Source organism: Myotis davidii, unplaced genomic scaffold (genome assembly GCF_000327345.1).
Source record: "Myotis davidii unplaced genomic scaffold, ASM32734v1 scaffold497, whole genome shotgun sequence".
Lineage (NCBI taxonomy): Eukaryota > Metazoa > Chordata > Mammalia > Chiroptera > Vespertilionidae > Myotis > Myotis davidii.
The window spans coordinates 1,564,282-1,579,761 of NW_006288434.1; the positions used below are offsets into that span (position 1 = coordinate 1,564,282).

General features: G+C 42.1%; 2 protein-coding genes and 1 long non-coding RNA gene across 3 annotated transcripts in view; 2 read left to right on the forward strand and 1 right to left on the reverse strand.

Moving 5' to 3' along the window:
* The window catches only part of LRP12 (LDL receptor related protein 12), a gene marked incomplete at its 5' end in the record, with an annotated part of 25,490 nt that extends 22,393 nt beyond the window's left edge, over positions 1–3,097 (forward strand). Inside the window, one exon of the mRNA XM_015561699.1 lies at positions 817–3,097. Within this exon, the coding sequence (XP_015417185.1) occupies positions 817–1,683 (867 nt within the window). The remainder of the gene's footprint in view (positions 1–816) is intronic.
* Positions 3,098–3,919: 822 nt separating this feature from the next.
* Positions 3,920–10,346, reverse strand: LOC107182565. Its single transcript, XR_001513276.1, has 3 exons — positions 10,336–10,346; positions 8,403–8,411; positions 3,920–4,109 (listed from the first exon to the last, which is right to left on the reverse strand). It is a non-coding gene; the product is annotated as an uncharacterized LOC107182565 (long non-coding RNA).
* Positions 10,347–10,880: 534 nt separating this feature from the next.
* DPYS (dihydropyrimidinase) overlaps positions 10,881–15,480 on the forward strand; it is a 95,497-nt gene continuing 90,897 nt past the window's right edge. Inside the window, 1 exon segment of the mRNA XM_006760254.2 lies at positions 10,881–11,349. Coding sequence (XP_006760317.1) covers positions 11,086–11,349 — 264 coding nt within the window. The 5' untranslated portion in view covers positions 10,881–11,085.

The following is a 15,480-nucleotide window of genomic DNA, read 5'->3' on the forward strand; positions in this document are numbered from 1 at the left end:
ATCACCAATTGCAAATAATAAGGATATAATTTAATACTTAATGCTAAACTGGAAAATAAAACTTAATCTTTAAAGAGAAAGAGGGAATTCAAATGTCTCAGATATCTTTGTGTAGTGCTATTAACTAATTAATGAATTTCTTTAGCTTTTTGTTTCCTGTGCCATATTACAAATTTATTTACTTATTTATTTATTTATTTATTTATTCCTGTGCTGTATAACAGATATATTAGTTCCTTTATTTAAAAGTCCTCAGTGTCCAGGCACACAACAAATCCTTGAGAACCAACTATAAATATAATTTCCACGTTTTGGAAAGTCTCAACTTTGTAATTCAGAATTCATTTGTTATGTGTTAAAAATCAAACCACAGCAAAAAACAACAACAAAAATGCAGAACAGCTATGGGCCTAGTTTCCACACTGCTTTAGGTCATTTAGTGAATTATGGTGGCGATTCTTCCACCTTCCCAGCTAAAGGAGTATCAATTTTTATCTTTTGACTTTGGTACACTTTTAGGATTGGATTACTATGTGAAGTTCTTAAATAAGTAGCTGTTATAATTGATATGAAATATCACCTTAAAGTTGCATATAAAAAATGAAGTGTTAAGAGACTCTTACACAGTGAGCAATGGTTCAAGTTGTACATTAGGTTCCATAGTGAGTTGAGCCTGTGTAGTCAAGAAAACTTTATTCTTCCTTCATAGACCCTAGCAGTGAGGAAGAGAGTTTTCAGCCACAGCACAGTCTTACTAGAAGGGTGTTTTCAATCTTTGTACTTGTTTGCTTTCTTAAAGATCTCTTCTTTTCGTAGGCGTCTGTTCTGGAAAACCTGAGGCTAGCTGTACGATCCCAGCTTGGATTTACTTCCATCAGGCTTCCTATGGCAGGCAGATCCAGCAACATTTGGAATCGCATTTTCAACTTTGCAAGATCGCGTCATTCAGGGTCATTGGCTTTGGTCTCAGCAGATGGTGACGAGGTTGTCCCTAGTCAGGGTACCAGCAGAGAACCTGAAAGGAATCACACTCACAGAAGTTTGTTTTCCGTGGAGTCAGACGACACAGACACAGAGAGTGAGAGGAGAGATGCAGCCGGAGCCTCTGGTGGGGTTGCAGCTCCTCTGCCCCAGAAAGTCCCTCCCACCACAGCTGTAGAAGCAACAGTGGGAGCCGGTGGAAGTTCCTCCACTCAGAGTGCCCGGGGCGGCCACTCCGATAATGGAAGGGACGTGACCAGTGTGGAGCCCTCAAGTGTGAGTCCAGCTCGTCACCAGCTCACAAGTGCACTAAGTCGGATGACTCAGGGGCTACGTTGGGTACGTTTTACGTTAGGTCGGTCAAGCTCCGTCAATCAGAACCAGAGTCCTTTGAGACAACTTGATAACGGGGTCAGTGGAAGAGAAGAAGATGATGATGTGGAAATGCTAATTCCAGTTTCTGATGGAGCTTCAGACTCGGATGTGAACGACTGCTCTAGACCTCTTCTTGATCTTGCCTCAGACCAAGGCCAAGGCTTCAGGCAACCATATACTGCAGCAAACCCTGGCGCGAGGCCAGGCAGTCGAGACGGCCCCTGTGAGCGCTGTGGCATTGTGCACACGGCCCAGATACCGGACACGTGCTTAGAGGCAACACTGAAAAACGAAACGAGTGATGATGAGGCTTTGTTACTTTGTTAGGTACGAATCACATCAAGGAAATTATATACAAGTTGGAGCAATATCCAGTCATTGTTTTGTAACTTTACAGTTGAACTAGTATTAATTTAAAGAGAAAAAAGATGCAGGGTGATTTCTTATTATTGTATGTTTGCCTGCATGGTTAAATTAAACAATTTGTAACTTTAGAGTTTGCTATTTTAGCAGCTAAACATGCATTATGTATTCATATTGTTCGATGATGTTCTTCCATTTGTTTCTCATTGTTTTTATCCTGGTACTGTAGTTCATGTTAGAAATACGGCTGCTGAAACTCATTTGATGTCAGTTTATTCTATGTTAAAACTATTATTTGTACAAAATATCTTATTTTAATTGAACCCTTTCTGCTTTTGCCAATACATCTTGTAACTTAATATACTAGAAGTCAAGGTTGTTAATGCACTCTCAATGCAGGGTGGGGACCCTTATACTCACATGTGTTTTTATTTATATATCGTTTGTCCAAATATTATTGGATTTCATCATAATAAGAACGTGTTAAAGGGAAAAAAATCTTTGTCTAAAATATTTTCTCTTATGTTGAACATGCAGTGATGTTAAATTTAGATAAAGTTAGGTAAACTAATGGCAAAAATGAAACTCTTTTATAGGTTTTCTAATCTTGACTTTAATACTCTAATATGGTATTAAACCAAATGGTAAAATTACAAGTCATTTCTTTTTCATCTCTATTTAGGGACAGGATTGAGCGGATGAAGATATTCTACTATGCATTAAATCTTGAACTTTATAAAATATATACAAAAATTGTACAAGATAAGTTCCAACTGGTAATGTCTTTCCCTGGTATAGGGTTATGCTTGTATTGGACCCTAGGGATTTGCACTAAAATCATATAAAGGTCTCAGATGAGTTTAGTGCATAAGCACTATCACTTTAAATACTATTATTTGCTACCACAATAACTATATATTTCCATAGCTTTGGGGGGGTGAAGGGGGCATTTTTATTACAAATTGAAATTTCTTTGCTGGTTTTATATTTATTTGTTGTATTTAAAGACTGCATTATTATAAGAAAGTGACTTTTTCAATATATTTTATTCTTGAAGGGGATCATGCTACATGTTGAAAAACAAATCAAATCATTTAGATCAGCCCCTATTTTAAGTAGAGTGATTTGCAAACCCCACATATTATTTTTATTGTCAATTCCTGTTTATTTATTCTTTAGCTGTCTGTTTTCGTAGCTTAATGATTATGAAATATGTATTTGTGTGTGATTATTGCTATTTATTAAGTTTTAAATACTTTGCTGAATGTCATTTTAAAGCATGTTTGAGGTCTTGTGTATTTGTCGTGTTATGCTGTCGGGAGAAACTGACTGAAATGTTTTAATATGTATCAAAATTAAAAAGACTTTTTTTGTATTGCTTTGGGGTACTTTTTAAATCTAAATTGCTCTTTATTTTTGTTTCATTTTGGTGCATATACAAATTCAGGCCTTAAAGTATGTAGCATGTCTCTCAAGAAGAAACAACATAGGTTTGGGGAGTTCTTCGTTAACTACTTTTTAGTAAAGTTGTTGCTTATACCAGCACTGGGGGATGAGACTCCCTGCGGACCTGAATGTTACTTGCCTTGGAAAAACTACCTCTGGTTGATGTATCGTCAATCAATGCAGTAACCCAGTCAGTTCTCTTTATATTCTGTTTGGATGTATTTCAGACCCCCTATAGAATATATTGCCATGCATAGGGGTTTTTGGGTTTGTTTCCTAGCACAGGTTTTAAATTTTTTCTTAACTAATAAATCTTTCTGGGTCAAACAGTAAAACCTAAGTCTCTCTCCTACCTGACATCCATCTGTTAGTTCCCTTTCAGAGAGATAGATACCAATACCAGATTCTTCTATATCCTTCCAAAATACCGTATAGATACATTAATATATCCATATATAAATGATATATGTAATCAATAATAATAAAAGCGTAATAATATGCTAATTAGACTGGACATCCTTCCGGATGTCCTTTCAGATGACCTTGCAGACGAAGCTGGGGCTGCGAGAGCAGCCCAGGTCCCAGGTGCCAGAGGGAAGCTGGTGCCAGCAGCCTGAGGAAGGAAGGCCTACTCTTGCGCGAATGTCGTGCATCCGGCCTCTACTTCATAATATACCAAATTGTCTTCTATTATGCATACTTTTTCTTTAAATTTTTTTCAAAAATATGTATCTATTAGAGTTAAGGGTTTTTGTTTCCTTTTTTTAAATCCTTACCTGAGGACAAAGATATGCTTTTATTGATTTAGGGAGAGAGAGAAACATGAATAAGAGAGTGAAACATACAGTCGTTGCCTCCTATATGTGCCCTCATTAGGGATTGTACCTGCAACCCAGGTATGTGCCCTGACCACAATTGAATCCGAGACCTTTCCGTGTATGGGACTGCTCCAGCCAACTGAACCACCCTGGCCAGGTCATTAAAATTTTAATATTAAAAGTAAAGTTAGGTATTTCAATTATTTGATTTTTTCACTTGAAATCATTGATCAGCCTGAATTTAAATCACTTCCTTTTCCCCCCAAGTTATCCTAGTTATCCCAAAGCTGTTTATCAAATAAATTCATCCTTTCTTTACTTTTTGAAATGACCCTTTTATCTTATAGTAAATTTCCACATTATTTGACTATGCTTTTAGACTCAAATTCTATTCCCTTCAGTTGATCTGCCTTTCTATTTTGGTCCAGTCCTACACTGTTTTAATAACTGTAATTTTATGTGTTTCAAATATTCTTGCTTATTTTTCATCTTAACTTGATAGAATCAACTTGCTGAGTTCCACAAAACAAATCCATTGGTACTTGTATTTTTTAGACAGTTTTTTTTTTATAGATTAGTGAAATTTGACATAATTATGTTAAATCTGTCTAAATCGCGGTGCCATATCTTACAAAGGTGCCCATTTGTTTTAAGTCTTTTGTTACTTCAGATATGTCTTACATTTTACTTTACAGCTATCTTGTACATTTTTTGAGTTTATTCTTAGAATTTCATCATTATGTTATTAAGGAAGTACTTTCTGTTTATAATTTAGTCTGATTTTGGTATATATGAAGGCTAATTATTTATGTTAATTTTCTACCCACCTACTAAACTCCCATTTTCTTGTAATTTATAATAGTATTTCAGTTCATTTTTGTGTGTTTTCTAGTTACACAATCATGTCCTCCAATTTGCAAAACTCTTTGTCTCAATTAATTGCATTGTCTAGTACATTCAAAATAATGTTGTACATATTGGCTATAACGAATTGGGTTGAAATAGATACATTTAATCATGTTAAGGCACATCCATTAACCCCATTCTTTTTTTAAATTTAACCAAGAATGCATGTTGAATTTTATCACATGCCTTTTCATTATCTATGGAGTTGATCGTACGATTTTTCTCCTTTGATCTTTTAATGTGTTATTAATATATTCATATTTTTGTCATTTTGAACCATTGCATTCCTGAAATAAACTCTACTTGGCCATGTGTATTATGCTTTTGATATATTTGGCATAGGCCAAATGTGTTCATGGGCATTTTGGAAAGGACCAAATAATTCTTTTGTATCTTAGGGGAGCTTTCTGAAAGAGAAGATTTCTTATAGCAGTCGGCTCATTTTCTTGATTATGGCTGTGTCTCAATGAGAAGGAGACTCAGTAAACAAAGGCAGAGTGGTATCCTGGCACAGACCTCTTTATTTTATTATTAAAAAGCCCAAGTGAAGAACTTCTATAGAGCCCAGAACAGAACAGAGGTGGCTGCATGCTATGAACTTAGTGATGTGTGTTGAGCACTACAAATAGCAGAAATGCAGAAAAGTCATTTATATTTAGAAATTATGATTTAAAAAACAAACAAAACTATTAAACTTTTCCCAATTTCAATGCAGTAGGATCAAGTGTTACCTGAATATTTATTTACATTTCTATCTTATCAACCGAGCTCTGATTTCAAGGAACATAGAAATGCCTTATCTAATTGGCTTTTAGATGTAATGTTCCATAGTTTGCCTTCCCGTAAGTACAGATTTTGTATTTGTTATTGTGCATCACGTGAATTTTAACCTCATCGTGAGTCTATTAGTTTCCTTTGGTTGGATTGTGTGTGCATGCTTGCTATGTTTTTATTGAGATTTCATCGTTAAATTTGGAACAAGATTTCCACTTCTCTAGCTCATGTGTTACCATTAGAGTCACTAGCCACGTGTGCAAAAACAGTGCTTTGTCCCGTTTTCTTAATTTGGAATGAAAATTTATTAGTGCTGAGTACCAACCATGGTACTAGATGCCCGTATGTACTTCCTTTCTAATCCTCACGAGAAATCTCCGAGGTAGGTGTCACCCTCAAATATCAGAATATAAGACCACTAAGAGCATTGTCGCTGAGACGAAGCAGGATAACTCTTGGAACTTGAACTACATTTTTAACGTATTATATTTTCACATGGAGAAGAATAGATCTTACTTTATATTTAAGGGTGTGTTTTTATTTACAGCCACATGGTATAAGGATTTCTGTTTTATTTTGGAATAATGTGTTTTATTTTTTCATAGCATAAAAAGATTAGAAAACAACCACTTCATACTCACTAGGAGGGCTGTACTAAGGCAATAGCAAGTGTTGACAAGGATGTGAAAAAACTGGAACCCTCACCCACTGCTGGTGGGCATGCACAGCTGTGCAGCTGCTGTGGAAAGCAGTATCGCAGTGCTTCAAAAGTAAGTTACCACACAGACCCAAAAATTCCTCTCCTAGGTATATGCCCAAAAGAAATGAAAACATGTCCACACAAAATGTGTACATGAGTGTTCATAGCAGCATTATTGATAACAGCCATGAAGGAAAACAACCCAAATGTATGTTTGATAAATGGATAAACAGAATGTGATATAGCCATACAATGAAATGTTACTTGGCAATTACAAGAAATGACATGCAAAAACATACTACAACATAAATGAACTTTGAGAACATTATACTAAATGAAAGAAGCCATTCACAAAAGACCATATATTGTATGATTTTATTTATATGAAATGTCCTGAATACTCAAAGCTAGAAATAGAAAGTAGATGAATGAATGCCTAGAGCTAGGAACTAGGTGGGCAGGGAAAGGTGGTGGTGAGTGACTGCTAATGGGTCCAGGTTTCTTTGTAGGTTGATGAACATTGTAAAACTTGGTAAGTAGATTAAAAACCATTAAACTGTACAAATAGATGAACTTGTGATATACAAGTTCTATCTCAATAAGCTCTCAAAGATGAGAGAACAAAAGCACAGGTGATACCACCTTTTTTCTGCTTGCTTTTAAATTTGGACTGAAGCCATTACTGCTCATTGTTTAGGAGAATAGCGGTTGTTTTGACAAATTAAAGGTGGGACATACTGTCTTCATCTATGTAGCAGTATAATCTGATCTGATCGACTATGTTACCTGAGCAATTAATATTTCTGGGCCATAATTTTTAAAAAATGGAAGCAATACTTCCCTCGTTGAGTTTTTGTACAGATGTAACAACTGGCCTTAGCCCAGTGCCAGGTGTATCCAAATTCAACAACTAATTCTTCTATGAATATTCATGGAGGGACTACTATAGGTTCAATAATTATGCTCGAGTCGCATGTCCTTTAAATTATAATGTGAAATTTTCTTTAATGTAAATAATACGTTTTATAAATCTAGAAAGTCATAATTACATGAAATTGTATGTGCACATTACACTATGTGCACATTACACAATGTCCACAAAAGGATGCATTAGTCATATTCAAATAAACAAATAAGCTATTTTCCTCTCCAACTTTAAAAGGAAATGATAATAGCCATATATCAATAGAGATAAGGTCGCCAGGAGTGGTCACCATATTTGTATAGCAAATTGCTGAGCAAACCAAAGGAATAGTTGGTCATTTCAAGAAGCCATCTAGTGGTTTATTTCAGCATCACATTTATTTTGCAGAACAATACTTGTTTTTTTATAACACTCGAATGAACTTCTCTGAAAGCAAAACTGCAAATTAAATAGTAAATGAGACTGAATCTGTGTTCTTATTAATATGAACAAAACGCTTAAAAACGTGGAGTCCCATACTGTAATTTGACAAGCTGAAAATGAAGTTAGTGAGCGCTTCTTACTAACTGTGACAGGTCATCAGAGATGAATATGATGCACTTATCTGTCTTTGATGCTTGAGAAGGGGAGAGGGGGAGAGGAGGAGAGGGGAGGAGATGAGAGATCAACCAAAGGACTTGTATGCATGCATTTAAGCATAACCCATGAAGACAGACAGACAGCGGGGAGAGGGCATGTGCTGGGGGTGGGGTCGGGGTGGGATCGACCGGGAAGAGGTCCATTGGGGGGAAAAGAAGATATATGTAATACTTTAAACAACTAAAAAATATATTTTTTTAAATAAAAAAATACACAACTCATAAGTTTTAAACTTCATGCCCTTCCGAGTAGAGTGATGAAATCTTGCTCTCTCACTCTGCCCTGGGTTCGGTACTATCTGTGGTTTCAGGCATTCACTGGGGGTCTTGAAGCATATCTCCCATGGAAAGTGGGGTGACTCATGTAATATGTTCTCAGACAGACTTTGCTCAATCAATCAAACTGATTGTTTCACCAGCAAGAAGAAGGCAAAACAGCAGGAGTCTTGCTTCCCATCTTCACCCCATGCCAACACCAACTCTCCCTAGTACTTGTTTCCTACCCATTGAGGGTCCTGGGTGTCTGGTAACGAGTAGCGTAAAGAAAAGGGAGGTGAGGGTGTTCTGAGGACACACTTCCCCTCTAAGCACGTTTGCCCAGGCACGACCTTCCCCCTGGTGTGGGACAGTAATGGCCAGAAAGGGGCACGACCCCTTCTGCCAGCCTACATTTCTCCTTAAACTGACCCACCCTCTCTTCCGTGGCAGTTAGCGAATCCCAATGAGCCATTTCCTCCTGCTTTGGTGACATTTCTACAAACCCCCTTTTCTGATCCAAGTTGGAGTTTCTTAAACGTGGGAAGTTTTGTGCTGTGTCCCAGGGCATTTCATATCAAGTCTAAGATAAAGAAACCTTTGAAATCATTCAACTGGACATTCAGAGAGGATGTCACAACCATCCTGACATCCAATCTTATTTTTCTGGGATGGTGCAGACTTGTAGAGCTTGTAGGAGTTTCATCATATTTATAATTACTCCTTTCACCGTTCCACAGTGGTCTTTTGACAATAATTTCACAACTAAATTTTTGGGTTTCTTTTTCTTGGCTTGACAGAAAAATCTGTGGAACTTGAAATTATTGGTGCTTTCTGATGTCTAATCATTGTGAGGTTTGTGCAAGGTGAAGCTTGAGGAAATTTGGCAATAATATTGAAAATGCTCTCTCAAGGTCACATGTGACCACCTAGTCTCCAGACTCAAAGGTATCTTCCCAGCCGGTCAGCTGACAGTTGACAATGACAAAAGATCCAAAGTAAACCAGCTGCAGCAAACAGTGGCAGCACTAGGGGCGGGAACTTCAGGCCCGGTGGTCAGGAGCTCCCACAATGTGGGGAGAACCCAGTCTCTTTCCGCCTCTCCACCTGTTCTCTGTGTTGGCTCTGTTCACAGAAGCACTGTCTCCCTGTGTTGTCTAGGCAGCTGCCTGAGCCTCTTGCTTGCACCCTCCCCGATGCAAATCCAGCAGGAAAGAACAAACTGAGCCGCCCAGCCTTTCAGAAGTCATAGGGTCTGTTCTCACTGGGCACAGTCTGCTTGGGACAGGTACCCACACCCATGGGTGTGGCTGCGAGGATTTCCTATTGTGATTGGCAGAGTTTAGTTGAGCAGGTCAATCCCAGAGCCAGTGCTCCCATCAGTACAATCAAGGCAAGTGTTCTGAGAATGCGGTTGGAGGATTTCCCACCAAAGACACTCAGGGACTGTTAGCAGGGTACGGACAAGAATAGATGCTGGAACTGCAGATGTCCACCATGTTCCAATCTTTCTACCGAATTTGGTCATGGCGCCCTTGAAAATCTGCATCCCTGCCTTCCCTACGCAGTGCTGTCCCATCTTCCTGAGCGCTGGAAAGGGATGGTCCACCGTTGTCCAACCCTATCCCCCTTGCTTAACCTCATGGAGTTCAGACTCAACTCATCACCTCCTCTGTGCCTCTCCCTACTCTGTTCCCTCAACCTAGAACACCATTCCTCTCCCAGTCTCATTTCCATATGTTCATGTCCTTTATATTCTGGCTCAAATAGCTCTTTGTGAAACTTCCATATTTAATTTTCTTGAAGGCAGAAATAAACTTTCCCTTTCCTCTAAACTCTTATTGTCCTCTCTCAAAGGTAGAATTTTCCGCTTTAGATATTCTGTTATGTAGTGAAATACGTATGTGCATCACACTGGCTCTTAGCTCCTTGAGCTCAGAATGTGACTTATCTTTTTTTAAAAAAATATATTTTTTTTTATTGATTTCAGAGAGGAAGGGAGAGGGACAGAGAGAGGGAAACATCAATGATGAGAGAGAATCATTGATTGGCCACCTCCTGCATGCCTCCCACCCGGGACTGAGCCGAAACCCTGGCATGTGTCCTCACTGGGAATTGAACCGTGACTTCCTGGTTCATAGATTGATACTCAACCACTGAGCCACCCTGGCCAGGCAGAATGTGACTTATCTTTACCGCTTACTCCTCTATGCAACCCCCCTTCGGGGTCAGTCCTTACAAAGCTGGTATTTGTTAAGCACGTGTGTATGGTGCTTCCCCTTCTATTAAGGTGCATTCACGTTGGTCAGCATATTTGCTTCTCAACACACACCTGGAGGGGAAGGACAAATATTATCTCAATTTTATATATGAGGATTTTTTATACCAAGAGGGGAAAAAAGATTTAACTGAAGGCTTCTAAGATCATTTTGTGGAAAGCTGGGAGAAAACAAAACAAAACACACCTAGATCTTTGGAGTTATATTACCTGTTATTTTCCAAGAAAAACTTGCCGGTATGAATTGCGTCATTCAAACTTGGAGAATAGTTGACATCAAGTTGTTCTTGATTCAAATAGATTAAATACTTTCCCTCTGAACTCTCCGTCTGCCAATTACTGGGGCTGTGTGGCGACTTGCTAACGAATATTTAAAAGGAAATCCAGGCCCAGTGGTTCTCTCCAGCTCGGGGTGGGTGTTGCATTGAACTGTGTAGATCTCCTGTTGGGTCCCAGCCTTTGGGGCCAGCCCCGCGGCCCTGGGGGTGGAGCCCACGTCCGGAGGCCGGGGTTGATAAGCCCGCCCGGTCTCCGGGACTCCGGACTCGCCCCTTGTTTGTAGCCCGAGCCGGAGACCGGAGCCAGGCCTTGGGTATCTCCAAGGAGGTCGCCCATCCAGCCGTGCCATGGCAGCGCCGTCCAGGCTCCTGATCCGCGGGGGTCGCGTGGTCAACGCCGACTCCTCGCAGGTGGCGTACGTGCTGGTGGAGGACGGCGTGGTGCGGGCGCTGGGGCGCGACCTGCTGCCGCCCGGGGGCGCGCCCGCGGGGCTGCGGGTCCTGGACGCCGCGGACAAGCTGGTCCTGCCCGGCGGCATCGACACCCACACGCACATGCAGTTCCCGTTCATGGGCACGAGGGCCGTCGATGACTTCCTGCAGGGCACCAAGGTACCCACCCCTGGATGCACCCCCTCCCTGGATGCCCGCGGAGCCCTGGGGCCGCCTCTCCCGCCGCCCGGGGTGCAGAGCGGAGCCACCCCGCGCGGGCGCGGCGCCGAGAGGCTGAGTGATCCGCAGCCGCGGGGCAGGTGCAGAGCTGGGATTAGGTTCTCCACGCTGAGCTCCCGCTTCCAGGGTCCCTGCTCGCCGGCATCGGCCCCTCTTGGCGAACCCAGCTGTCTGCTACCCCTCCGTTTGGGTAACTGGACAAGTTTAAGGCCGTCTCTTCTCTTGCCCTCATTTCTCTCCGCCGTGTATCCTCCTGACCCCCGTGTTCTATGGGAACCCACAAGCCTTCCCTGCTGTGTTGTTGGCGTTCCCAGGTATTGCTCCCGCCCCCCATTCCCAGCCAGAAGCAAATGAAAAAGACTTCCACCTGGTAGTTCCTGCCCGTGTGGTGAGTGGTGAGAGGTCTGGGTGGGCTGGAAGCCAGCGCGTCCACATTATTTGCCTCCACTCTCCAGGAGAAACGTCACAGCCCTGTGGATAGAGCCTCGTCCTATGGACTGAAGGGTCGCAGGTTCGATTCCAGGTCAAGGTCACGTACGTGGGTCTTAGGTTGCGAGAGGCAAGCAATCGATGTGCCTCTTTCACATCCATGTTTTTCTCTCTGTCTCTCCTCCTCCCTTCCGCTCTCTCTAAAAATCAATGGAAAAATATCCTCAGGTGAGGATTAACCAAAAAAGAAAGAAAGAAAGAAAGAAAAGCCGCAGCCCTGACAAGGGATTCCAAAAGAAGTATTCCCGGTGTGACCTCCCAGGCACTCCCCCTTTGCATCCAGGGGCCTGGTCCCACGTCTTTCCGTCCTGGCCCAGGAACATTAATCCAGCCTCAGATCCCTGCTGCGTGAGCACCTGCAGCTCTGCGGCTGGTGTAGGGGATCAGGTCACCTTCCCCCGGGCCCCCAGCTGAGAGCTTGGGTTTCTCCAGGCACTAAGGCCTAGAGGCGCAGGTGAATGAAAAGAACCTTACCGATTTCTCCCAGATCCCCGGGCCCCCAGCTGAGAGCTTGGGTTTCTCCAGGCACTAAGGCCTAGAGGCGCAGGTGAATGAAAAGAACCTTACCGATTTCTCCCAGATCCCCGGGCCCCCAGCTGAGAGCTTGGGTTTCTCCAGGCACTAAGGCCTAGAGGCGCAGGTGAATGAAAAGAACCTTACCGATTTCTCCCAGGCTTCTGAGCGGGCGATCAGGGCAGCCGTGCTGGAACCTTATTTCAAACTCCACTCAGCACTTCCCCTAAAGTCACACCCTCAGGCCTTGAGGTTCTGTTCTGGGCTGCGGTGAGGGAAATTGCTCCTTCCATATTGATACCCTTCAGGCCTAAACTCTTCATTCAAGGGTGTGCTTGAGGTTTTCCCCAGGGCGGTGCCCTGAGGGTGAAACAAACACTATTTAGTCCAAGTACAGGCAGTTCAGGCTTTCAAAGCCTGGCCAGTAGTTTGTTGACTTTACTGATTTCCAACAATTTTACTCTCTTTACACCTCCCCCTCTTCACCTGCCCAAGCATTCATGATTGATTGAGTATTTCATAGAAAAAAGGAATGATTTGACCCAGAGAAAGGGCTCTGGGGCAGGCTGCTCACATCCACACTGGGAAGGAAGCCTTCGTCCTAGTTACTAATTGTCAGCCTTCAGCACGTGGGCAATGGTCAAAGTCTTCCGTAAGACAGGTCGTTGTTTGTTTTGAAAGCTGAACATTCATATTTCCCTTTGGCTAAAAACTGAAATTTGCCAAATTTTTGTTGTTGTTAATTCTCACCTGATAATAGTTCTTTCATTGATTTTTAGAGAGAGTGAAGGGGAGAGAGAGAGATGAGAGAGACATGTCAACTGGTTGCCTCCTGCAGCCTGGACCAGGCCCAGGACTGGGGATCGAACCTGCAACCTAGGTCCATGCCCTTGCCTAGAAATCAAACCCGCAAGCTTTAGGTGAGAGGGCTGACGATCTAACCACTGAGCGACATCGCCGAAGGCTTTGCCAAATTTTCATGAACTGATTTTTACATGTTATGTAAGATTCTCAGATACCAAATGATAGGCCATCCAAATGATAAAAAGTTGGAAAAGTAATAGAAAAATAGAAAGAAGATTACCTATGTTAACGTAAAAAAAAAACCATTGAAACCTGTAAAGAATTTTTGTGAGTTTATTTGAGCCAAACTGTCGACATATGCCGGGAAGCAGAACCTCAACGAATTGAGATAGTGCTCTGGAGAAGGGCAGGTTACATCTGTATTTATACATGAAATTCATTGGGGACAGATTTAAGGAGGTGGGATTAAGCGAGGGGGGGGGGACCTCTGTGATAGGATAAAAAGTAAAATGATGGACACATACCTAGATGAGTGCAGGATCAATTAACATGATAATGAAGGACTTTGTAGTATCTGTCCTGGCGCCCAGCACTTTTGGTTGTGCCCCAGGGGCTCCAGAAAAAGGGAAGTCACAAGTTACCCAGACATTTCAAGGGGATGTTATCTTAGAGGCAAAAAGGCAAATGGACTCAGTAAGGATCAAAGTTGATCTTGTCAGTGAAGATACTGGCCTAGGACGAAACTGCCCACCATCACTGCTTTTAGTTAAAGTTTAATTTCAGACCATCCTTTGTGGTTATTTTAGGTCTCTGAGTCTGCTAGGCTGCCACGCAGGCCTTCCCCGAGCTTGTCAGGTCAGCGTGTGGCCCCTTTCGTCCACACCTAGAATCTCCTACATGACAACCAACATTTTGGTGAATTGCCTTTATGCTTTTTACTCAACTGAGATTATATGTGTGTGTGTGTGTGTGTGTGTAAGTATGTGTATTTAAAATTTTGTAACCTGGTCCTGGCCAGTGTGGTTTAGTGCAGTGGTTGGCAAACTCAGTCAACAGAGCCAAATATCAACAGTACAATGATTGAAATTTCTTTTGAGAGCCAAATTTTTTAAACTTAAACTATATAGGTAGGTACATTGTTATTAACTTAATTAGGGTGCTCCTAAGGCTTAGGAAGAGCCACACTCAAGGGGCCAAAGAGCAGCATGTGGCTCTCGAGCCGCAGTTTGCTGACCATGGGTTTAGTGGATAGAATGTCGGCCTGTGGACTGAAGGGTCTTGGGTTCAATTCCAAACAAGGGCATGTATCTTGGTTACAGGCTCAATCCCTGGCCTTAACTGGGGCATGTGTGAGGGGGCAACCAATCAATGTGTCTCTCTCACATCCATGTTTTTCTCTCTCTCTGTCTCTCCCCCTCCCTTCCACTCTCTCTAAAATGGAAAAATATCCTCTGGTGAGTCTTAACAACAACAACCTGTTTTGTAACCTTTTTCAGTTACCGTACAAGCACTTTCTGTTGTCCTAGACTCATCGTTAACAAAGGGCTTTGTTGATGGCAAGGCATTCCATTGGCACCCCCGTTGGATCTGCTCTTTCTGACCATGGGTTTGCCAGGCCCACAGCATCACTACCCCTCACCGCTTCCCTTTTTCTCATTAGGGTTCTAGAGGAAGCAGCCAAGAAGAGGGGTTGGGATGCTATGGGAGAGGGACATCCTTCCCTTTCTCAAGAGTACCGGCAAGTGCCCAAGGCCCTACGAGGTGATTCTTAGTTTCCATCTGTTCCTTGGCCATTCTGGGGTTCCTAGCATGAACAGTTTTACAGCCCCATAGTGAGAAGGCAGGTCATTGCGACATATACTATAGCGTGTTGCCAACATCTGAAAGGACTTAGGGGCCAGCTGATTCACCAGGCATGTGTATACTCCAAGGTTGTCAAAACATTAAACAAGCCAAACCGGTTTGGCTGAGTGGATAGGGCGTCGGCCTGCGGACTGAAGGGTCCCGGGTTCGATTCCGGTTGGGGGCATGTACCTTGGTTGCGGGCACATCCCCAGTGTGGGGTGTGCAGGAGGCAGCTGGTCGATGTTTCTCTCTCATCGATGTTTCTAACTCTCTATCCCTCTCCCTTCCTCTCTGTAAAAAAAATCAATAAAAAAATATTTAAAAAAAACATTAAACAAAAGCATGCTCTTCGTTCGCTTAGGATCTTCAGCAGAAAGCAATGTGGTGAGTGATGTTAAGGTCAGATATTTAGCAAATACT